Source organism: Panthera tigris, chromosome C1, assembly GCF_018350195.1.
Source record: "Panthera tigris isolate Pti1 chromosome C1, P.tigris_Pti1_mat1.1, whole genome shotgun sequence".
Taxonomy (NCBI): domain Eukaryota; kingdom Metazoa; phylum Chordata; class Mammalia; order Carnivora; family Felidae; genus Panthera; species Panthera tigris.
Window position 1 is genome coordinate 180,911,877 of NC_056667.1, and position 26,022 is coordinate 180,937,898.

Consider the following 26,022-nt stretch of genomic DNA (forward strand, 5'->3'; position numbering starts at 1 on the left):
TCATGTGTTGATGCTTAGAAAATAATTATTAAGAAACAGTGTCTTGCAATCACTAGGAAGAAAGTCTTGTTAACAGGTTTCTCAAAGTTACTTGTACTTAAAAAAAAACTCAGGATGACATCCTGGGGTACCTAATACCATTGGGGAAGATCATTTAACCCACCCCCCCCCCCCCCCCCGCAGATTGCAGCGGCTTTTTTTAACGTTTATTTATTTATTTTGAGAAAGAGCATGTGAACGGGGGAGGGGCAGAGAGGGAGGGAGAGGGAGAATCCCAAGCGGGCTCTGCAATGTCAGAGCCCTATGAGGGGCTCCAATTCACAATCCTCGAGATTATGATCTAAGCCTAATCTAGAGACGCTCAACTGACTGAGCCGCCCAGGTGCCCCACAGTTTTATTATTAGTAAAATGAGAGGCAATCTGAAGTCTTTTTTACCTCAAAAATACTGTATTGTTAGTGCTGATTACATAAAGGAGTTCTAAAATCAACTCTCCTCCATTCCTCTTTTATTCATGTGTTCCCTCCTTTTCTTTTGTTTCAGTTCCAGTTCTCCATTCAACCCCAAACACTTATATTCACAACTACTACCTTACAGGCTCTTAAATTTATTAGCAGCAGCAAAGCAATTTTTTTTCACTCCAGAGAAGTGCATTATCTTATTATGAATGAGAATCAATGCAGAGAGCATTCACATGGCACTAAGGCATGTATGATATAAGTTAAAGAGGTATAGAGTACGTTGACATGATTTAATACTCTCTAGAAACCATAGTGGCAATTTTTAGTGACGGGATTCTAAATAGTTATTCATATATACTTAAAATGAGAGCTTCTCCGAACATCTAAGTCAGAGCCACAATCATAAGAAGCCACAGTGTGATGACCAACATTGTTTCACTAAAGCTAACAAATGCTTTGGTTATACAGCATTTTGTATTATAACAGAAGATATTTGCAAATGATATATCCAATAAGGGGTTAGTATCCAAAATATATAGAGAAATTATACAGCTCAACACCAAAATCCCACAAATAATCCAATTAAAAATGGGCCAAGGACGTGAACAGATATTTTTCCAAAGAAGACATACAGATAGCCAACAGGCACATGAAAAGATGCTCTACATCACTAATCATCAAGGAAATGCAAATCAAAACCACAATGCAACATCCCCTATCACTTTCAGGATGGTTAAAATAAAAAAGACAAGAAATAATAAGTGTTGGCGAGGATGTGGAGAAAAAGGAACGAGGCCTTATGCACTGTTGGTAGAAATGTAACTTGGTGCAGCCACTAGGGAAAACAGTTGGGAGGTTCTTCAAACAATTAGAAATAAAAATACCATATGACCCAGTAATTCCACTACCAGATATTTACCCAAAGAAAATGAAAACACTAATTCAAAAAGATACTGCAGCATTGTTTACAATAGCTAAGATATGGAGGCAACCCATATTGACTGATGAACGGATAAAGAATATGTGGTGCGTGTGCCTGTCACATGTGCCTGCACGCACGCATGCACACACACACACACACACACACACACACACAGAGGAATGGTGCACAGTCATACAAAACATGAGATCTTATCATTTGTAAAAACACAGATGAACCTAGAGTGTATTCTGTTAAGTGAAATAAGTCAGAGAAAGCCGAATGATTTCACTTACATGTGGCATCTAAAACACAAAACAAATGAGTAAACCAACAAAAGGCAGAAATAGACTCATAGAGAGAACAAACTTATAGTTGCCAGTGGGGAGGGGGAATGGGAGATAGTCAAAATGGGTGAAGGGGAGAAGGTGATACAGGCTTCCAGTTATGGAATGAATAAGTTAGGCTAATAGAAGGCACAGCATAGGGAATACAGTCAATGATATTATAATAGTGATGTCTTGGGGCAGATAGTAGCTACACTTGTGGTGAACACGGCATAATGTATAGACTTGTCGAATCACTATTTTGTACACCTGAAACTAAAGTAACATCATGTGTAAATTATACTTCAATAAAAAAAGAGAAAAAGATATGTATGCATGCATTTTAAGTATGCCCAGTAAGATCTTTTACTCCTCCATTTTGAAAGGTAATCAAAGATAAATTCATTCTAAAAGCTTTTTTCCACTCTCCCAAACTTTTAATATAAAAACAGTAATTAATCAATACACGCATAACTTAAAGGTCTCTCTCTCCTGGAACACCTGTCATGACAGTACAAAAGTGTTGTTTTTTTAATTTTACCTGGGAAGAGCAGTGATTTTCCCCCATTTCTCCACACAGAATCTTCTTGGGCCATTACTCCCTCGGAGAGAAGCAAATCCTTCATAGGGAATGCTGGATGTGCCCGTGACAAACTATCAACCAAAGAAAACAGAAGGATAAAGTGAAACCAAGAGGCTAGCTGCTGACAAACGCATGGCATCATTCATGTGCAGGGCCCTCAGGGAAGAACAGCAGGCTGCTCACTGGTGGGAAAGCCTGAAGACAAAACTCCATGGGTGTGGAAAAACCCAACACAAGAATTCTGACAAAGATCTGGGGAACACTAAGGAAAGACAGTGCATTATAAAAGAAAAGGAGATCCAGAGGGTCTTAGTAGATAAAGCATCCTGTACGGCTAGCCAGCTCAGTAGACTAAACTGGGTGTATTTCCCGTTACAGATAAATAAAGTAGGTATATCAATCAACCTAAGTCTACTTGGCATCAGTCCCTGATCAACTTGAGGTGAATAAATGAGGACCAGATCCTTGATCCAAAGGAGTTAAGACCCAATCTATTTGTAAGGCTCTGCCTAAGCATCCAGAAGGCTTGTTCCCGGTATTTCTTTGGCTGCGATCAACCAGCAAATGCCCATGTAACTATGAACACCACAAGAAAATAATGAGTTAGTTTCCCCAGTATCCTTGAACTTCACTGTTATCTCAAGTTTGTGGAAAATTACATGGAAGAAAAGAAAAGATTCTTTTTCAAAGACCTGGTCACTTCCTAAGGGACTGAAGGTCATTTTCTATTGCTAGAGGTGCTGCCTTGCAGAGTGCCCCAGGATCTCATGTTGAAGGGACCAAGCTGCCCTGAAGGCAGGTGTTTTTCCTGGGATTCTTGGACTGGAGTTGGTATTTCCTCAAAATTCTAATGAGATGCTTGGACGTGGCTGGGGATGTTCTGCCTAGTGATGGAGCCACAGAACATGCAATCAGAAGAGTCTGAAACAATGTATCCCACATTTGCAGGCAAACATGGGGTGTGTTTACTGAGTACTTAGCAATTATTAAACATAAGCAATTCCAATAATAATTATATTAATGCATTAAAAAATTAACTAATGGCATCTTACCTGTAACAACCTGAGTCGCTGTTCATTGTTGAATCTTTCCACTGCAGCCCAGAACCACCGAATTACAATATGATTGTCATGATATCCTATTAAACCAATCAGGAAAGCCCACATTACTTTGACTTTTCTATGTTAAGATGACACGACACTATGACGTGTCGACAAAAGACCCCCAGACATAAATCATCATCTTGGATTCTTTAAAGGTTGTTTATCATTTAAGGCTGGGGAATAACACTGTAAATACAATCACATGAGTGTCAAAAGTCAAACAAAGACAATACTCAATGAAACTAGGAGGTCTCTGTTTCCATTTAGTGGTCAGTAAACAAAACTGGTGGAGAGAAGAACAACAAAGTTGTCATTTTAACCATACCATTTCTGAAAAAGATCATTGCTGTTACTGGAAATACCTAACTCTTTTGGTCATTCATTTAAGAAATAATTTTCAAGTATCACTATGCCAAGCACTGTACTAAGCTTGGGGGTAACAGTGGCAAAGAAAACAGACCCTTACAGGGCTTCTGGTAAAGGAGAGACATGTTAATCAAATAAGTATACAAGTAAATACTTAATTGCAAACTATTTTAAAACTACATATAATGTTCATATTTTTAAATCAACTTACTTTTTATTAATAAAAAGGAAATCGTAATTTTATTACTCTATTTCCTTCAACTAATAAATCGCAAATAACCACGAACCTAAATGTTACTTTTATTCCATAGCTTAGTAGAATTTAATAAAATGCCAAAAGTATCATCCCTGGGAGGATTAAGGCAGTACGTGTGGATCCCAAAATCTTTCATCGGAGAAAAATTAAGTTGAGAGAAGATTAAGGTACAATTGGTGATTCAAACCAATTAACTCACGTGCTCGAGGTACACAAAGCCACTCTCATTCCGAGTCAGCACAAGTAAGTCCAACATACAAGGTGGGTAAAAAACGATTTGAATTTGAATTTTTGCTCACAGGTTACAGTGGTTGTAGAATTTGGGGGAAATTTTGCCTTAGCGTTTACCATTTGATCAGTGATGCTTAGTGCCCTCTGGACAAGAAAGGGATCCAAGTGAAAGGTAAATATATTCATACCGGACATGGTGTTATACAGGCTCCATGTGCATTTGGCAGAAACTAGCTATTTGGTGCTGAGCAAATCGTTGTCTCATCTATAAAATAAGCACAGTGGCTCTTTATAGCTCTTCTGATCTTACGAATCAGGCCCCTTTCTGCTTCTCCTTTGCTGTTTGTGCCAAACCTTCTGGAGGAGGAGGACAGCAAGTGTCTCTTCATATTCTCTACAAACAGCTGCCTAATGACCACATGGCAGGTGGCAGAGCTGCCTCTTCATCCAGTGCCAGCTAGTTAGGTCAGCAAACAGCTGGGTATCTCACCATCTCTCTGCCTCCCCACCCGGAGCACTCTCTTCCCAAGCATTTCACTTGGAAAGATTTACAATAACCATGGAAATAGGGACTTGAGTAGACATACACAGTGAATAAAGCTTACAATACGTAAAGATGAATATGGCTGATCTGATTAACAGTGTTGCTATTAGAATCTGCCATAAAGATGAATATGGCTGATCTGATTAACAGTGTTGCTATTAGAATCTGCCAGTGGGGGTGGGGGGAGGAAGAGCTAATGGCATTTATGGTAAGATTTTTAAGTTATGTAGCATGCTGGAGAAAATTGTGTTCTAGGTAGTAAAAAGAGCTTGGTTAACAAAGTTACAATAACCAAGGCCACATATGGGTTACACATGGGGCCAGTGGGAAAAGATGCATCGTAGCAATTGGGTTTCAGAAATAGCAGCAAGAGAGACTGCAATTCAATACCGCCTTTCAGAGAAAATGGGCACGCACGGCCAGCCCACGGCAACAGCGATGAGCTGGAAGAGCCACGAACAGGCAAGAACAAAAGCAATTCAGCAAATGTTAAGGTTATTTTTTTTTTTTTACTCCAAACTTAAAAAAATTTTTTTTTAATCTTTTGTTTCCGTTTACAGATAACTGAAGATAGAGATGTTCAGCTCTCAGTGTATTCCGCTAAGTGGTTAATTCAGTGACTTAAAGTTTGTAGTTTTTACTCTCCAAGTTCAGAACTGCTGCTAACCTTACATTCCGAGTTAAAAACCAAAGCCAAAATCACAACAAAAAGCAACTGCTATTTGTCATGACTTTCTGAAGACTATCACACTGCAATAAATTTCAGAAAAGGTATTCTCTCTTTGCTTAAAATTATGGGATAAAACTTAAACTCTGGACCACCATCAGGTCCCTTTCAAAGTCTATTGACTCAGTGATGAGATTTCAATGGCTTCAGTCCCAACTGCTAATGGACAATTTATAGTGATCTACAGAAATGCCACTTCTAAAGCTTCCCAGGCGGTGAACTGTCATACAATGCAGGTTTTAACTAATCTTACAGTAGTTTCCTTTTCAGTTGAACTTCATGCTTGAGTTTAGAAGGGCCTGTTCAATAAGCTTCTTGAATTTTGAGAACCAGGTCTTATTCCATTTATGTGTTTCAACCGTGAATTACGACTGGTAGGTAGTTCAGTGAAACGCAGAAAAACTGCCTTTGCTCTATTGGGAAGCTTAGAGGGTGTGTCGCTTCAAGTTTTAGAATGGAGGGAGAAGAGGTGGAGTTTGACCAGGTGGATGTGAGTTCCTAGGTGCTTCACTAACAACACCATAAAACAATTAATTAGTGTCCTTATGGTCACATTTCTTCACCAACAATTAACAGTTATGACATCCTCAGATGGTGTGTAAACAGTCCTTCCTCCACTTGATGGATGAGGTAACTAGGAAAAGAAGGGAATGTACCTTGCCCAAGGTCTCAGAGGAGACTGTGGCAAACCTATGATTATAATACAGAGTGCCTTGCCTGTCCTGGATTCAGGCTGGCATTCAGGCTAACCATTTGCTTCCCCTTAATATGAAACGTAAAAGTTCAGCCATCTCTAAATCACATTTCACCTCCTCTGTATTCTGTGTTGTTTCTCCAGTCACTCAGGTCGATTTCAGCTGTGCCCGCGATGACGAGTTCCAGTTCTCTTGCATCAAAAACAGACACCAGCCTGGCATCCACCACCTGTGGAGTAAAAAGAATGCAGGGCATGGCTTTCGAGTCAGGAGAAATCTCAGCTATAATTAAGCCTCATCAGAAAAGGAGGGCACAAGGAATTTTAGGAATAGGACGGAAGTGCTCTGTGTAGGCACTCTGAAGAATGCAGTGCTCTCGACAAATATATTTTTAAGACAAGATGGATGAGCTTCTCCTCAACAGAATTTTCATTTTAAAACTGACCACTGATAAATCCAGTTTGTTTTTCTCTTTTAAAAAGATCTAGTGCTCCTCCAAAGGAAGTCACATGGAGTATTTGTAACAACTCATTCAAACCCTAAGATACAATCACTTCACATAGCAAGCATGAGACGTGATCACCCATATCAAAGCATGAGTAAGACGTATGACTTCACTGTTATTAGTGGTCATTAAGTCATGAAATGCTACTTGAATTCATCATTTTATTTCAAAGATATCTTGTAAGGGGGCATGGAGCTTTTTTGTGTTCTTGAAACACATACAAAATATATTGGAGTTTTTAAATTGAAAGTGCAATAATAAATATAACAAAAGAAAAATGGAAACATAGCACACAAATAAAGCACCAGAAGATGAACTGTGGTATCATAGATAGCAGCCTGCAAAACCCCACTCCCTCTGATTGTCTTTACCTCATAGAAGCCACGCACTAAACTCTCTGTTTGCTGAACAACACCCCTCTCAATCCGCCATTTCACCATCCTCTCGATGTACTCCTTCTTGTTCTTCTCTGTGACCGGGATATTGGCACCCCCTGGTTTTAATTCTCGTTCGGTAATCTGAGATTAAAAAACAAAACAAAACACTGAACATAAAGAAATACTCTTGATGTTAGAAGAACACTGCTACCAATGAGCCGAAATCACCCAGCTACCTGTCTTTGCCCTGGCCAGGGCGGGAGGGGGGTTTCCACAGCAGTGGGGGGAGGTGCAATATGGAGCCCACGCACACACTGGTGCTCAGTAAAAACTAGGCATTGAGCTGATGTCTAAAAGCCTCAGTGGTTAAAAATCTATATATTGTGAGTGCTGGAGGTTAAATTTTAAATCCTGACTAAACTAGTAAGTCTTTTAAATGAAAATAAATTAGCTCCAGGTTCTGCCCCACTGCTATTGGAATGTTTGGCAAAAACATATTTTCGCAAATTCCATTAGGGTTCAGAATCAACTACATATCAAAAGCCAATATTTAAGTAAAGATTTGCCTTAAGGAAGCAGAATTACATTTAAGTGAATGTTACATTGAGAACTTCTTTTCCAAAACACGAAATACAGAAGACCAGCCAAACATAAATGTGTAAATAAGAATATTACTTATGAAACAGTATATAATTTTTGAAAGAAATGTTTTTAACCAACGACCATGTTTTCAAACCTTCACCAAAACATTATTTCATCCCTCAGCTTCAAAACATTTTCCGCTCTTAAACATGAATGAGAGTTAAGTACAAATGCCAATTAAATAATTTAATATTCAACTCTGGGGTAGCATGGACTTTGAAAAGCTGTATTTTATACAAGGCAATTCTAAAATTTTATGTGGATATTTTAGTTGGAAATAAAAAGAAGATTGCTTATAACACACTAATAGTTACCACAATCTGTAAATTAGACCATCCTACTCTGCTGTTCGTATTAAAATAATCTTTGTAGCCAAAATTATTATAACTGTATATAAACGGGGGTTGAAACCACCCAACAAGCCACAAATAAGTACGCATATGAATTAATTCTTCATCAACCAACAGCCTTTAATTACCACACTAAGTCACTGGGGATTCACATACACAGACCTGCCCAAAAACTTCTTCATTCACAGTGAATGTCAGGTCCAGGATGTCATGGATATCATTGTCTTTCATCCACTGCAGGCTCTGGTGGAACTCTTCATCAAGGTATTCTAGATCACTCAGGTCACACAGACTAAGATGATAAACAGATAGAAGCAGATATGTAGGGATGACTGTTAGGAAAACCCCACAGACACAGGAAAGAAACTAAGAATTGAAGACAAGAACAAGGTCAACAAAATAGGCAGTGATTTCTGGAATGTTCTCAGTCAAACTCAGTAACCAAAGCAGCTAAATAATAATAATAAAAAAAAAATACGCTATACGATGTAAAAATCCTGGATATATAAAATGCCTTAAACCAACCAGCCTGTCCGAGTGGCTGCCATTTGCCTAGTCATTCACGACTAATGCCAGAGCAGGAACTGGAACTCAGGTGTTCACAGCCTGAGTCCCATATTCTTTTGGCTATGTTATACCACCTTAAAACACTGTTCTCATAATTAGATATTTTTGGTGTGTTTCTATACTGTACTTTAACTTTGTTATTTTTTTCAAAGACTAGACTGAGTGATCCACATTCACATACATCTCCTTTTTCTTCATGGTTCTTGTTCTTTCCAGGTTTCTGAAAACAGTAAGCTATGGAATCTCTCTACAATTATAATAGTTTTCCATACTTCTTTCCTCTTTTTTCATTGTGGAGAGAGGATCTGCATACAATGGAGTTACTGTTATATAGCCCAGTTTTAAGGTGGTAACAACTGATTTGCTTTTGTTGTTTTGAATTTTCCCCCCATCAGCCCAATTTCAGAGGTCATTTTGTTTGGTTCAGTATAAACATTTATTAGGCATCAAGGATGTGCCAGACATCTTAACAGCTACTTGATAAACAGTTACTGCCCTCAGGGGCTAATGGTCTACTTGGGGAGACAGGCACACAAATAGGTCAATTAATATAAGGTGATGATGATAGCCTAGGCTGGGTAACACTTAAAATTTGTGTATTTCTTACATGAATGTTACACTCCAACCAAAAACAACAGATAAGGTAGATACAGGGAGCTCCCATAGCAAGAATGCGGGACTTCAACCTGGAGATTCAGTAAAATCGTTTGGAGTAGGTAATACCTACATCAAAATTTGTAGGCTGTTTAAAAGATCGAGAAGTAAAGGGAAATGGATGAAAAGAAGGAGAAGGGGGAAAAGAAAGGGAGGAGAGAACAACATTAACAAAGCACAAGGCCATGGAATATGCAAAATACTCAAGCATACTGGTAGTATCAGAGAGTTAACCACAAGACATAACATCCAGAGAAGGCTAGGAAGGTAGCTGGGACCAGGCCTTGAATATCATTCTAAGGAGCGTGGTGCTTCGGAACTACTGAAATATTTTAAGACCGGAAATGACATGATCAGATGTGAGATGCGATTTTAAATAGTTCTCTGGAGATTGTAGTATAGAGGATTACTTAAAATGGGGGTGGGAGAGGAGTGGTTCTCATCAGATGGTGGAGGCAATTAGTAGACCACTACAGTAATCTGGCGAAAATAAGATAAGAATTTTATTTTAAGAGCACAGCTATTAAGGGTGGACAGGAGAAGATGAATTTAAGAATTATTTAAGAGGTAAACATGAGCATTAGTAAATGGTATCATCAGGGGTATAAAGAAGGCTATCAAAATAGGGGTAGCAAATGAACTCATGTTGCAAGCCAGCTATGATTAACTGCCAGTCTTGAGGACTATAAGTTGAAAAAATTCCTGAGGCCAAAATGAATTCAGTGGGGAAAAGTATGATAAATGATTTGTGAACCACAGCATGGCAGTGGAATGGGTGATAGGGAAGAGTAGAATCTGTGCTGTGTACCTGCCATCCCTGTGTGAGGGTGACTCCCGGTTTCTGACCAGTGACCTGAGAATCCTGGCACCATGGACTGTGACTAGGCACATGGGAGAAGGTACACTTTTAGGTTGAGGAAATTGAGGAGTTTAGTGGTCACCATGTTGATTTTGAGATGCCTAGGAGACATGCACGTGGAGACACTCAGTGGAATGTTGACCACATGAGCCTCTAACTCAAAGATTAAGACTAAGGGTGCAGATGTGAGCCAGTAGGAGAAGAGACAGGTGTAGACATTTCGCCATGACAGCACATAGAGAGAGAAAAGCAGGAGGGGGGAGAGGCAAGAATGGAAGCTCCAAGAACACCGAAATTTAAGGGGAAGTCAGAGGAGAAGCCCATGAAGGAGACATAAAAATAAAAGGGGAACTGGGAGAGAATAGTGTCAGGGACACCAGTGGAGGAAAGACACAAAGTAAGTGGGTGGGGTTCGGGGTTGGAGTGGTCAACAGTATCAAAAGCAGTAGGATGATACAGTAAGATGAGGACTAAAGGATATTCTTTAAAAGCTTCTAAGGGTTACTGGTGGCAAGGAAGCCAGGCTAAAGTGTGTTGAGGGCACATCAGCACAGACCACTCTTTTAGGAAGCTTATAGGAGAAGATGAGAAAAGGCAATGAAATGGGAAGGTGCAAATCGGACAAGGGGAACCCGAGAGGCAAATGGACAGTGCCCAGTTGCCCAGGGTTTCATCTGCCCAGACACCAAAAGGGAGGAAAGCAAAAAGTCTTCCTACTGACCCTCTTAAGAGCCCATTAGAAACGCTTGCTTTCCATTTGAAGTCTAGGCTTCCATTTTACAGAAAGCAGGCACAAGGCCTCTGTCAGGGAATAAGCTGGACAGAACCCAGCAATCATTCTGTGCTTTCTCCTTGCAAGCTTGAGCTACTACCCCACCAGACAGTTGCCTTCTCCTGTTTAGCCTTGTAAATGACTACTGATTACAGGACAGAAACTGTTTGCTCTACATTTTACAATAATTGCAATCTTTCATTGTGGCAACAATGAAGAAAAAGTTCTGTGAATGCTAAATTCTCATCTGCCATAATAAATTACTATCTTGCATATAGGGAAGTCTCAAGAAAAATAAGGGACTGCCCACCTCCAGCAAACAAACAAAAAATAAGACAAAAACAAAACAAAAGGAGAATGAAAACTTGGACCAAGAGTAAGCAGTTGAAGTCTGCATTAAGCAATATATAAAATGCTTCTCATAAAGGATAGGGGGCTGTGAGTCACCAAGACTAACCCACAACTATTCTATTAATAATCGGCATTAATACCACAGGAATTCCAGTGCTGTATTTGAAGTACAATTGTTTTGAAGAAACATGTGTTGCAACAAATGAGAATAAATTTTCTAGAACAAAGCAAAACTAAGACTTTAGGGGCAAGACAGAAATACAGGGTTGGGGAAAACACAGTGACCATATTTGAAACTGTTTTAGCTTCAGACATCTAAGCATGACACTGATAAAAGGCCCTTTTTTAATAAAAGAAATATTACATTCTGACATATTAATTGCACAAGCAACAAAAATACTCTTACATTCTGAGAAGAGCTTTATAAAAGGGCCGTGTGAAGAAAGCGTCCAACAAATACTGGTGTATTAGCGCAAGACCAAGAATCCTACCACTGAATCGGAACCTGTGAAGAAAAAGCACAAGACAGCTTACACATCATGAAGCAGTTTCTAAATTGTTCTATCTGACTTCTAGAAAGCCTTTCAGCTCTAATCATCTAAGTTTGTCCAGGACTGATCGTTTACTGGGTCCGTGAGAGTTTGTGTGCATTGTAGCCTGTGTCTTCATTAGGCAAATATTCACATTTACTTGAAAAAAATCTGTTTCACTCTGTTAGTAATTCCTTCACCTCATGTTAACAATGTCTACCATGTAGCACCCCACATGGTCAACACGAATTCCCCATGAGCATGTCAGTGAAATTTCCCCAAGCCATTTCTCAGAGATGACAGACTGAGACCAGCGGTGGTGGGGAAAATGCTGTCCCCTTCTAGTTTGCTTGCAAGAATATTAGCAGAATTTCTCTAATACAAACCCACTAGCAATCCCCTCTTGAGGAAAAGCCCAATCTCAAAGTGAGAAAGTTCCTATACCTGGTCTCTCTCAAACTGCACTCCGGATGGTAATTGTCACGATCCAAGAATTATGCATGTGGACCTTTGGGGGAGTTTCCTCATGGGACATTCTGTTCTCTAAAATTTCAAGGCTCAATCCTATTCTGAATCACTTTGGAAACTTTACTAAATACATCAGTCATGATTGGATTTGCTGAGATGTACACTTATTTTCTCTTTCAGAAAGGGATCCAAAAGTGTACATCCACACTGAAGTCCATACAGTCCATCTGTGATTTTAGTATTAGACAGCCATTTTAAGATGAATGTCCAGCAGCTTTGTTTTCTTTATTTCCACCTAAGGTAGCACAACTGTAATAGCTACAGTTAAGAGGACTCCAAATTGTAACTAAATGGAGTTAATTTGAAGAATAAGTCCTAAAACTTAATGCCCTCCACCCACCAATATTAACCTTCATGACTCAAAGAGAATTTTTCCATGAGTCTTACTTACTTCTTTTTTGTTGTTGTTACTATAAATAAAGAGGAACAAGCAAATAGGGGTTATAGAGTACTTAAAGTGTATAAACGCAGGGATTAAAAAGGTATGTAAGGACATTTGGAAAGAGTGCAATTCAGGATTTTCAGAAAAAGTAATCCCCAGAGGGGAATCCTATACCAGTTTTCCCTGATGATTTTATGTGGAAAAATAGGAAAGGAGCAGTCCCTGGCTACAAATTTCAATACCTAATAGGGTAAGCGCCACTGCTGAGACTCTGAGCCCGTGTCCTTCTGCCAGGTTCTCTTCTACTATCGGTTCTTCCAGGGCACCGCACCCTCCCTCCCTCTTACTAGAATGCCATCATCACCCTCAGCCAGCACCCCAGCTGCTCTGCCCCACCCCCAGTGTTGGCCACTTCCCCAAGGGCTGCTCTAGCAGCTGCCCGACCTCTGGGCCAGGACCTTCTCCCACTCCATCTCAGAGCTCAGAGATGCCCAAAGGTGCAGAGCAGAATCTAGTGATTTTGCTGGGAACCTAACATCATCTGGAACCTTCTTTCAATGGGAGAAAAAAAACCTTTTGAATTCTACCCAACTCACTTAAAATTGGTCTTTTGGAATATATTACTTCTCGGTCTTTTGGCTATGATCAAGTGTGGAATATAATCTATCCCTAGCTTGGAGACTGCCTGCATATTTAAATTTGACAACAAAAATAAGAGTCAAATGAAACAGAAAATATGATTTTCTCCAAGGAAAAAAGTATTAAAAGAAATAGGGGTTCCTATAAAAAATACTCTCACAGAAAATCAAGTGAAAAAAAGTGTTGAGGAAAAAGTACTTACCATTCATGGTGATTGTCTACAAAAGCAGACATGGGACTTATTTGTACTGTGTATGTGTCGTTGGCTGAATATTCAAATAAGCCATAATATGGGTTAAAGAGTTCTCTGGATACGAGGAAGAAAAACTCTCTGGAAGGTCCACTGTAATCCAGCCTTTAGAAAAATTCCACAGAAAGAATAACCAGTTATTCTTATTTTTTTCTATATATTGGGCACATTTTCTACAGAGCTCAGCTTTCTATAGAACAGTCATTACAAGTCTAATTGCCCGCATGTCTGGACTATCAGAATAAAATGAATGATCATGAGTCCCAATCTTATCCATGTCTTGACCCAGAATAGTGGAATGGGCATTTGTATGAGGCATATATAAGGCTAAAGCTACACGTCAGATAGCGGATAAAACAGGCAATATGCCAATAATTTGGTTGCATATATACACACGTATAAAAAAGTAAATGTTTTCAATGTCTGGAATGGAGTTATGGAGAAAGGGAGTACATTGGGAAATACTTAAACAGAGTAAAACCAGAGAGTATCAGCTACCTACATCCATGGGACATGGAGTCCTTATGGATTTCTGAAACATTTTGAAATGGGAGAAGAAAGAGACTTTCCTGAACTGGTGATAGGAGAGTACAGATACAAGACCCCCTAGGGAGATCAGAGGCCCAAAAAATAGAATGACAGGGTTCGAGTGAAAACTTTAAATTATAAAACACCAAGGAAAATTATAGACAAGTAAAATGAGGGTGTCTAAAGCTTCCTAAACGAAGGTATCCAGAGAAGAGGCTGAAACTCTAGCACCTGAACTACAGTGTAAATTCCATTTTACTTAGAAAGACATCAGGGTGAAGGAGACGCATGAGAAGCAATTGCGTTAGCTTTGAGGAATGACAAGTGGCCAAGAATGCTGAGAGCAAAAAATGCAGCAAAGAGGAGCTTGTAATAGAGTGATTTGATATGCTAAATTTAAAATGAAAAATATAAAGCACATCTATCCCACGATGACAAGTTTACACAAGGGTTCAAAGAAAGGAGGGAATGCTGGAGGGGAACGGGAAGCTGGGTGGTGGGATTCTGTAAGATTTCTTTTGTTCACTCTACTTTTTTTCTCTTCTGGAATTTTCTCCATCGGCATTACTGCATTTTTTTTTTTTTTTTTAATGAAAAAGGAAAATCATCTGAGTCTTTTCCAGTGATGGGATTGTGTGACAGAGAAAAATTACCTTGTTATAGGTGGAAGAAAGAGATGGGATACTTGTAAGCAAAATAAAATGGCTTTTATAGCTCTTCGTTGAGAGTTTAATAGAATTTACTTAGAACGTACTTCAGCTATTCACATACTACTTTGTCAACTTTTGCCATATCTGAATATATAGGTACTGTTAAGTGTGCTTACCACGTTTCATTATCAACTTTAAATTTTCTTGCTTTTCTAATGTAGCCTGTATTATGTCTTACATAATATTTATGAAATTATGATGTGCCAGCTTTATTTTTTTCTAATACACATTAAAAGAAATATGTAAATATTTAAAAAATGTCAGTTTGTGTAATAGCTAAAATCATCTCATACATCTCCAGTCCTCACTGCACTTTGGGAAATACGAGTGTAGACAGGAAACCTATGTGTGCAGAAAAATGCAAACATAACACACGCTCTCAGAACCCGAGAGGCCTTAAGGTGACATGACGCAGCTGTCTCGAGGCAGCTGAATATAATTGTGGCTACCAGGTGACCACCAGCATTGGTGAGACTGTGCTAAGATTACCATGGGGACTCCCAAAGCAGCACCTGGGCTGCCTCCCAGGCACAATGACGCAGACTACCTCTCCACATGCTAAGACCGCAGCAGTTGCCTGTGGCTTCCTCCCTCGGTCCTACTCCTGGCCTCTGACGCCACCGAGAACAAGTAGAATACTTCTTCTACTTGAATGCTCTTCACATACTTAGGCTTTTTTTCAACAAATATTTGAGTGCCTATTATATTTTCAGTACTAACCTAGATGTAAAGATATAAAATCTTTCAAGAAGTAATTTTCTATAGGAACTCTTAAGTGTAGCAGTTTTGGTAGCCCTGGCTCTCTGCGTCCTCCCCCACTCTTGAACATGGCCACGTCTTTCAATCTCCTCTGAAGGAAAGGGCTGGGAATTCCCTTGCCACCCTGGTCCTGTGCTCTGGACACTCTCCAGGGTGTCAAAGTCTGACCTAAGGGGTGGTGTCTAATACTGATAACAATACTTCAGGTGTGGTCTTGTCAGCACAGAGCTTAGAAAGAGCCCTTGTCCTCTCTTCCTGGACACTCTTCTTGCTAATAGCTTAAAGCCATCTTTCCTCGTGGGACAGCTGCTTTACTTTGTTGATTCATAATGTGCTAGTCATCAACTCAAACCTTTCACCTGTGCTGCTTTATCCCAAGACTCTGCATGTCGCTGTATCTTTTTAGGACCTAAGTACTAGACTTTATACTTCTTCCTACTAAATTTCACTTTGTGAAACATGGTCCACATTCCAGTCTACCCAGATCCTTGTGGATGCAAATGTCCCTTTAAATTTCCTATTGATGGTGAATTTCATCGTCAGATCCTTGTGTCTTTCCAGAAATAGAGAATGCCAATCAAAGGCATCTTAGAAGTCATTTTGTCCATCCCCTCATTTTACTGAAGAGAAGACTCAGGCTGAAGGACATCACTGACTTGGATCAAATGAAAGCTGCAGGGGCAACTCTAGGCCTTGGCACAGGTTTCCTGACCCCACATTTAATGCTCATTACTCCTTACAGCCTACCGGTCAGTACATTTTAAATGTTATCAAGACTAATAAAAATGTTGCTTATAAAGCAGGGGTTAGCAAATTATGGCCTGAGGGTCAAATCTGGCCCATCCTCTAGCTTTGTAAATAAAGTTTTATTGGAACACAGCCATGCACATTTGCTGACATGTTATCTGTGGCTGCTTTCCCACTATAGTGGCAGAACTGAGTAAGTACAACAAGAAATGTATGGCCTGAAAAGCCTAAAATATTTACTATCTGGCCTTCACAGAAACTTGGCCAATGGAAGATCAAAGAAAGGAAGAGGAAAATGCTCCTTTATTAAAATACCTGGCTTACTATAAATCTTCATGTTTAGTGAAGATCTCTTCAAGGAAATAATGACTATAGTACCCTAGGGTATGTGTAACCTTAAGAATAGTCACAACTACTAAGTGTGAGACTGTGGTCTGCAGTGGTCCCTGACCTGAAGGGCCTTTCAGACACAATTGAGGCACATGAAGGGCCACAGACAACTGAAACGTGAGCCAGTTTTATAAGACGGTTTTCTTACAAAGAGACAACTGGTTTAAGAAAAATGGGCTTATAGCTGCTTAAAATTAAACAGTGGCATTCAGTTAGAAAGAGCTTTGAGCTTCAACTCTCGGTGTTTCCATAATACCACACCTACCAGAGTGTATTATAATAACCTGTTTATGTGCTTGCCTCCCCTATCCGCACATCTAGGCTGTAACCATACAGAGAAGGGGACCGTGTCTCTTTCTCATTTTTGTATTCCAAGTACCTTAGCCTGATCTACCACAGGGGATCAATGTCTATTGTTGAATCCATGAGTGGAGCTCTCTGATGCTCTCTCTAAAGAAAATCAACATAATTTACATTGTTATTTGACAATCTAGCAGAGTGAATAATTTTGCACAAGTTTGCCTTCAGGTGGTAGATTTATTCAGTGATATTAGGGTATGCCAATCCCTAAAAGACAACTCGATTTGCACACATTGTCAGAAATCACTCAAGTGAATTATATTTAGCTTGGTGCTTGTCCCTTTCCAGATCTAATATCTTCTAATATGGTAAAGTTTTTAAAACAACAAAAGTGGACCTCACTGATTGGTTTTTTGTTTATGATTAGAGCTGATTCTGGCTAAAGATAAGGAGAATGTTCCCTGAAGTGTTAAAGTGAAAAGTAAAACTCCCTCCCCCCCCCACCCCCAAGAGAGAACAAAGCTAATAATAGTTCCTCTAGGAGGAAAATGGATCTTCTCTAACTGGTCACGTTTTTATCTGCTGGTGTGTGCGTGCGTGTGTGTGTGTGTGTGTGTGTGTGTGTGTGTGTGTGTTTTAACTCTAGCAGCACTGATGGAGCCACTCTAAAGCCAAGACAGTTTTAAACATTTGATTTGATTATCATCCAAAGCTTAGAATGCATATCTGAGACCAGGCTGTAGATTACAAATGATACACGTCTACCTAATTCAGTAAGACGTGTCCTAGCAGGGCATCTCGTGCATGTGCTTCCTGCAATGTCTTACCAACCTCTTCCATATAAATAGTTAATATGACTCATATCACAGGGATCGTTTGTTACATTCCTGTTTTGCCAGTTAGGTTGGTTCCACAGCTAAAGGCTTGGCACGGAAGTACAGAAACTCCAGACAACGGGTGGGTAGCCATACAACAGCTGCATCTGAGGGCATTTCAGAATATGCACAGATGTCTTTGGGCTGGCAGTGTAGTTTTGAGCCCACGAAGTGCTGAGGAAGCATTTTAAACACCACCTCGTTGTTGGGCCAACAGCACCCAAGTTGTCAGCGGTATTCAATACTTGTTAAAATAATTAATTTTGTAATTTTATTCTCCTGTCCTTTGTTTCCAACTCAAAATTACCAAAAACAAAGTATTACCACGTAAGTAGAGTACTGAATGAAGGAGGATGGTGGCAGTAGGAAGTCACACCATTGTTTCCTATAAGTTTTCTGGAAGGCAGAAAAGCTTTGCTCTCTTAATAGTCGGTTCAGGCAAACATGGCCTTCCTACTCACCTTCTGATTCACCCTCGGGTATTTATAGCAGCAAGGCATTAGTTCTTGAGCTACTTAAGGAGGCCTGCTGGGTGAGTAAAGAATTTTGCAAGCAATTAGTGTGACAAACAAAATTCTGCCTGGTGATACCAAGCCCAAGCCTATGCAGAAGTACCCTTCAGCAGGGCTTGGATTATTGGGATCACCTTGCAAATGTCTCTTTTTGGAGAAAAACAAGCAGCACCATAAAGTTTAACTTGCATCTTTATAGACTGACTCCTGAGGAATAAATGGTCAAGCTCAGGACTCCAAACAAGTTCTAGCAAGGATTAGACCAGTCATATGTAAGAGCCTCTGGTTATTTTATAAGCAGAGATGCAGGAAAACCGTTTCCGATCTCATCTTCCTTAGTTATGTTCATCTGCCTGCCTCAGGAAACAGCACAGAAGGAGCTCATCTGTTCTTAAACCCCCGAACTACAACTGTTTGCACACAGCCCCTCCCTAGTCTAAGCGTGGTTTTGCAAGACAGATGATTGATGTCAATAGATGGCACCTCACATATAATGAACTCATTCTTCCTTAAAGAAAGGTGCCTTTTAAAGATCTGGCCATGGGGGGAAAAAAGAGGTGAGGCAATCACAGTATAAACATTCTTTCTTTATCCAGGCCATTATTGCCTTACTGTTCAGGGTACTAAGAAGTTAATGGCCCCGGACACCTTATCAGAATACAACAGTCTGCCTAGCTAACTTTTGACACCACGTAAGCTTTAGTTGCTAGGGCTTTTAACTGAGAAGAAAATAATATGCTGGAGAATATGCAGTGCTCTACTGGCCTCCTTCCTAAAGAAGCAACTTCTAGGCAGACAGAAGCCCAACAGAAAGAGGCAACCACATGCATGCAATTTCCCACCACATTCTGTCAAGATGACTCAGTTTCCAGCCATTCTGCCACTGCTGACTTCCTACCCTTTTTTGCAGGGGCAGATAACCAAATTAACTTGGGTGGAAAATGTAATGACTAGAACAAAACCTCCAGTTCTAACCAAATTAAATCACAGTGGTGTGCTTAGAAACTGTCTACTTTTTGTAAAAAGCCAACCATAACATTATTTTAGTGAGAAATAATAATTACTTGTCAACTAACACACTTGCATTCACAGGCTCTAGGACTATTTTTGTATTTTTAAAAATGAACATTGGTTATCACCAATATTCTGAGATTAATTTTACCTTACATGGAATTTGTAGTTATCCTGTAAATTTCTGACTATAAATTTTCTCATAATTTCTCTTGATTCAGCTGTTCCATTTCAGAATAATATATATGTATTTCAGACTTATGCAAAGAGCTCAAAGCAGAGCTGAAGTCTGTGAATCTGTTAATTCATACTTTTTTTGGAGTGCAAGCAGATGCAGTTTTCTTAAAAATAAATCCCTTTTGAGGCACCTCGGTGGCTCCGTCGGTTAAGCGGCTGACTCTTAATTTCGGCTCAAGTCAGGATCTCACAGATGGTGAGATTGAACCCTGAGTCCGGCTCTTCGCTGACAACTCAGAGCCTGCTTACAATTCTCTCTCTCCCTGTCTCTCCCCACCATTACCCTTAATAATTTGGACTTTCCACAGAATTAACCATTTCTATATACATGTTATTCTACTGACCTTAAGTGCAGAAGGAAGTATACATATACCCAAAATCACCCTGGTGGCACTCTCTCATCAGACAATAGGGAAATAAGAAAAGTTGTTTAGGGAAACATTTCCTAAATCTCCCAAATCCTGACTATATGCTTTCATTTGGCAAATATTTTGTCTTAGAATAGTTTTTTTTTATTTACAGAAAAGTTGCAACGATAATACGGAGAATTCTTATATACCCAGTTTCCCTCTTATGAACACCTTACATTATTTATAATTAATTAACAGATACTGAGACATTATTATTAGCTAAAATCCATACTGTATTCAGATTTCCTTAGTTTTTACCTAATGTCCCTTTTCTATACCAGGATCTCATCCAAAATGCTATATTAATGTTTAATTGTCATGTTTCCTTAGGTTCCTCTTGGCTGTGCCAGTTTCTTAGACTTTCCTTGTTTTTGATGACCTTAACAGTTTTTTTATTTAATTTTTTTACGTTTATTTATTGTTGAGAGAAAGAGAGAGTGCTAGTGGGGTAGGGGCAGAGAGAGAGAGGGAGACAGAATCCAAAGCAGGCTCCAGGCTCTAAGCTGTCAGCACAGAACCTGATGTGGGGCTCGAACTCACAAGCTGTGAGATCATGACCTGAGCCGAAGTCAGACGCTTAACCGACTGAACCACCCAGGTACCCCTGATGACCTTAATAGTTTTAAGGAGTACTGGTAAGGTATCTTACACAACGTCCCTCAATTTGGATTTATCTGAGGTTTTTCTCATGGATAGACTCACATTATGGGTTTGGGGGACCAAAGATTGTGGAGATAAGTGCCATTTTCATCACATCATGTGAAGGGTATATACTATTAACATGATATATCACTGTTGATTTTAACCTTGATCATTGGGCTATGTGTTTGCCAGGCTTCTCCACTCTGGACTTACTTCTTTTTCCCCCTTCCCATATTATACTACTGGAAGAATGTCATTATGTGCAACCCACAATTAAGGAGTGAGGAATTATGTTGAATTATTTGGAAATCTTCTGCACAGATTTGTCTATTCGTCATTTATTTATTTACTTATTCAATCATGTATTTATATCAGTACAGATATTTACTTTATAGTCTGGGTTATAATCTAATCCTACTTGGTTTTGTTGCTCAAATTATTCCAGCTTGGGCCATTGGGTGATCTTTCAGTTGGTTCTGGAGTCTCTGTGACATACTCCTACCATTGTGGATGTTTTGAGCACTTTTTTACTTTTTGCACTACAAGCTACTTTAAGCTCCATCTTGTATACTTCCCGCCAGTCCTAGAATCAGTCATTTCTCCAAGGAATCTTGTTCTTTTTATTGAGGAATAATATTAGAAACCAAAACTAGCCACTGGGTGTATATGTTTTTAAATACCTATTACTGGGGCTAGACATGACACGTTTTGAGAGCGTTAAAATTGATGGAGGGAGAGAGATGGAAAACTTTCACCTCTACACTTATACTTCAATAGAAAAATTTAGGTAGATTTTCACTTTGAATATTGATTATAATCCAGAAAGGAATGTTATGATCTTCAATTTTAATGCGGTTAAATCAATGTGTCTGAAAAGGTGGCAAAGTCTAAAATAACTTCTTAATTATATGTTGTTTTTGAGGTTTCTATTTTTTCAGCAAGAGTGCTATTTTAATCTTTTAAAACAGGGTATGTATTCTCAATGCTTTAACAGCAAAATGAAGTATATATATAGCTAATAACCTATGTGTATGATGTTGACATGAATAAAGACATGAGACCAGAAGTTACCTGGCCATATTATTCCAGCTTCAATAAGCCATACACAGAAGGGGCTTGACTAAGATTGTTCCTGATGGCTGAGGTCACACTTCAAAATGCCCTACCTCTTGTTTTCCCTCTGGGGTTACAGGAAGGAGACAGGTGATGGAAACAGGAAACATTTGGACATTAGTGGCAACCGGATACAAAGGTATCAAACCACACTCAGCCTGGGCCTCCTCCTAGGAACAGATGTCATCAGTCCAGATCATAGGACAACTACCTGAGGATGATCAAGTAGGATAAGCATCTGTTCTATTCGAACTTCAGTACCAGGGCCTCCAAAGACTCTTCCCTACATCTCGGAGATCTCAACAAACTGTGCAAACAAAGAAGGAAGGCAGCTGGACTCCTGGGGGAGGAAAAGTATTCTCACCCAAACGAGACTAGTTATGTAAGGAAATATTTGGAATGCCATGTACACCTATGATTAGGCTTAAAACATTCGCCTTCATTTTCAACTGTGCACCTGCATCTTAAGCCAACAGAAGCTAGAAGTCTATTAATGCACTTCAGCAATGAAAACAAGTCACGGGCAAGCTTCTGCCCAAATTCTGTCACTTAGTCTTGTTTTCCCATATAATATTTTCCTTCAGTGTAGTTACAGCTGGGACTATATACAGCATATGTGATGAGACTAGTGGTTATCAGTCAGCTGTAAGAGTGAAAAGATCCACAGGTAGGAAAAAATTCTGATAGAGCAGAGTTCAGGAGTTTTGCCTCTATCCCAGTGCTGGTCCAAGAGTCCTGGATGAAAAGCCTAGTTTTGAATCCTGATTTTGCTGTTACCTAGTTCAGCATGTGCAAGTTATTGTACACTTTGGAGCCTCCAAATTAACCATATATTGAATGGCTGCATCAATTGAATGGTTGGGTATTACTACTATGAGTCTATAATCTAGCACACTTTATTTCATGGGCAGGACTGAGAAGAGTAGCTTTAAAATGATCCAAATCAACAGAGTCAAGAAAACAACCAGAGTTCAGGCTATCGTGTGGTACTTTGTAAATTGGCCCTCGTGATGGCTGGGTTACAAAGAAGGTGCTGCGACTTGAAACCCAGACCTGAAATGAGGAAGGAGGAAGGGGTCTGGACAAGACGAGAGCTGTCACCTTCTGAAGTGTTACAGAACAGCTGTTAGGTCTATGAGGACGCAATAAACAGTGCGTAGGAGTCTTTGCTCCTTTGTTTCTTAACCCTAATCTCCACAAGCACACTCACGGAAGAGTCATAGAAGGCTGAAGACATTTGTTTATGGCAGGTGGTTATTTTGGTAGGTGTTACTGCCCCCCCAAAAAGAGGAAAACTGGCGACAGAGAAATAAAAACCAAGGCCCAGGAGTTACTGTTTCAGGAGCTTCCAGGTAGAAGAGCAGGATTCTAATTCGTGACTCTGAAACCGAGCTTCTTTAACAGGTGAAGCATGTACTCCCTCCACCCCAGTGCAGATTACATGCTCACAGATATCAGAATTCCTGTCTTGTCCCTCACAGCCCCACTTTTTCCCTTTAAGAAAGAGATATGCACAGAGAAGAAACCAAACGAGCTTCTGCTCTCAAAATGATCTATAGTTACTAGCGTTTACCCAAGAATTTCTATGTCAAATGATTTAAAAACCAGAGGAAGCCTTAAAAAAAAAAAAAAAAAAAAAAAAGCCCAGAGGTTTAAGTGTATGAGAATGGCATTTCCTGCCAGAAGGGTTTCCTGTTTCAGGCAACCACAGCAACCACGTGGTGAAGCATCCACTGTGCAGCCGCAGTCTGTGTTCCACACACCACTTCTCTGTTCTACTCACCCTTCCTCCCCGACAAATGTGACGTACAGCTTATTTCTCTGTAAGTCTTTTCTGGAGTAGCCCATGATTTGATTAAAAGCATCTTCCAGTAAGTGATCTCTTCTGATAATTAACCTGTCCATAAAGAGACAATTTGAAAAACAGATTATTTCCTAATCCTTATCTTTCCAGAACCGGACACTTTTGATTCAATTCCCACTTGCCATAATTAACTAGGTGAAAATTGCGGTGACTTACTACATTGTCATCTGCAATAATACACATTTGGCTTTTGCTCTTAACAGTAGAAGTCAAAATACACAAGCAAATGGTTACCTAAGTGGAGCACTCCACCTACAACATATGAAAACGGTTCATGAGTCCTTTCTGAGTGGCCAAATCAATTTACCCCAGAAGGAAGATGATTGTAAAACAACACAGACCCAAAGCTTTTGTTAATAAAGAAAGGACAGCCCTATGAGGTCATGTTTTCAGTGAGAATGTACCTAGACAAGGAATTCAATTACTAAGTATGCAGGGAAAGACTTATCAGAACCAGAAGGAAAAAAAACAAAAAACAAAACAAAACCCTCCACGCTCTCCAAAGAAGACACATTTATGACTATGCTTAATTTAATTCTCAAATTAAGTGAATCTGAGGTTCCCCGAGTGACAGATACAAATGAACGATACTCATAGCCGACAGTCTACTTGTGATGATGGTAATAAAAGTCATCCTGAAGGTATCAGTTTGCAGTTAGTACAGACAGTCCTAGAAAGGGAAATAACAGGCTGAATGCAGGGAAGCCTGAGCTCAAGCCCTTCTTAAGTGAAGCGTGAGAAAGGGGAATCTCAAGCTGATGTACTTTGAGGGTGAGAAAGTAGGACCTGTGAATATACTGGAGTGAAATATACTGCCTCTCTGTGGGGCAGTGAGCTGGGGAGTTGGGGGTGGCTCCTGCATCTCCTCCCAGGCACCCAGCATCACGGGTGTGGCAGTGGGGACCCTTCCTCCTCTGCCCTCTCTCAGGTGGCACAGTGATCTCCAGTGGGTACGCGGGGCAGCAGTGGAAGAGAGGATGAAGGCAGTAGGGATAAGTAGGGAATGAAAATAATTCTAGGCCAAACAGTGTGATGATGTTTAATTTCCTCATTTAAAGGTGGGTAAAGAAAGGCAGAAACAACATTCATGACATATTTCATTGGACAAGTGACATTTATTTCACAGAACAAAACAAAGCTGAGCAGTGTTCCTACAGTCAGGTCAGGTCAGGAGACTGATACAGGACACTGTGACAGCCTTAGGGCTGTCAAATGTACTACAAGCAAAAACAAAGAGGTACTTTTCAGGAGAAATAAATCAGCTTTTTATTTTGCCTATATTTTTACATGGAACGAGGTGTTTGTTTTAAAACCTTAAGCAGAATGGTGTTTAATTCCAGAACTTTGTTTTCGATGATCCTGTAATTCACACATCATTACCAAAATGATTACACTGACTAAAACAAAGACTGGTCATCTGAAATCACAATCAATTTCCTACATTCCCAACTGCATCCCATCCCTTCACCATCACCCAAGCCTGTGGTTTGTATCACTTTGACTTACTTTAATTTCCCTGGGCCTTGTCCATATCCTTTAGTCTCTAACTTCCTGTAAAAGTTCCTTAGTTTGGCTTCAAAGTCTCGCTTGTAAGGGGCAGGAGCCCGGGCATTGGCACGCTGAGTACCTAGAGCAAACCATAAAAAGAGAAGGGTCCCGGTTTGTGCAATGTCCTGATGTATCACATCACCATGTAAAAACACTGCCAGGGGGATGAGAACACAGTCAACAAGTTAAAGGAGGCAATTCTTTCAGTGGCTTTGCTTTTCACCTCTTCAAGCTGGAGGCTCTAACAGAGCTGAAGTAAAGTCTTAAGATATTTCTATGCGGCTTTTTGGTTGAGAATAACAATTCTGTTTGCATAGTTACAATGTGTGACCATGTGTGTGTCAAATATGTTTCCCTCTTCAGTCCAAACTAATATGAGTCAAGCAGAGTTACTCATGTCTGATGGTAACTGTTCAGGGTGGAATATCTGCTTGCTGCTGAGATGATATCATGGCAATTATACAGGAAGTTACAATGTGAAAGTATGTGGTATATAAAGCAAGAACAGCGAGTTTCCAGACTTGCCCTATGAAAAATGTACAAAATGTCTTCTAGATAGGCACTATAACCGAAAATTACTTTAGACTTATAATTAACATACATTTTATACTGCAGGGTAAAATACTCTTGATATAAACACAGAATTCAGACATAACTGCAGAGTCACCATGTTTCCTGGCAAAGCAAAGAATAAATAATAATGCTATTTGTTACACTCCTAATACGTGCCAAGTGCTATGATCATCCACATCCGGGTGC

The 26,022-nt window shown here is 39.7% G+C and overlaps 1 protein-coding gene across 7 annotated transcripts in view; it reads right to left on the bottom strand.

Annotated features, from left to right (window-relative positions):
• HECW2 (HECT, C2 and WW domain containing E3 ubiquitin protein ligase 2) overlaps window positions 1-26,022 on the bottom strand; it is a 321,506-nt gene that overhangs the window by 13,857 nt on the left and 281,627 nt on the right. For all 7 annotated transcript variants that reach the window (XM_042994961.1, XM_007094709.3, XM_042994965.1 and 4 more), the window contains 9 exons: window positions 25,222-25,342; window positions 23,635-23,748; window positions 13,570-13,722; window positions 11,695-11,793; window positions 8,248-8,377; window positions 7,088-7,234; window positions 6,326-6,440; window positions 3,342-3,427; window positions 2,248-2,360 (listed from right to left, as the gene is read on the bottom strand). In XM_042994961.1, coding sequence (XP_042850895.1) covers window positions 2,248-2,360; window positions 3,342-3,427; window positions 6,326-6,440; window positions 7,088-7,234; window positions 8,248-8,377; window positions 11,695-11,793; window positions 13,570-13,722; window positions 23,635-23,748; window positions 25,222-25,342 — 1,078 coding nt within the window. The remainder of the gene's footprint in view (window positions 1-2,247; window positions 2,361-3,341; window positions 3,428-6,325; window positions 6,441-7,087; window positions 7,235-8,247; window positions 8,378-11,694; window positions 11,794-13,569; window positions 13,723-23,634; window positions 23,749-25,221; window positions 25,343-26,022) is intronic.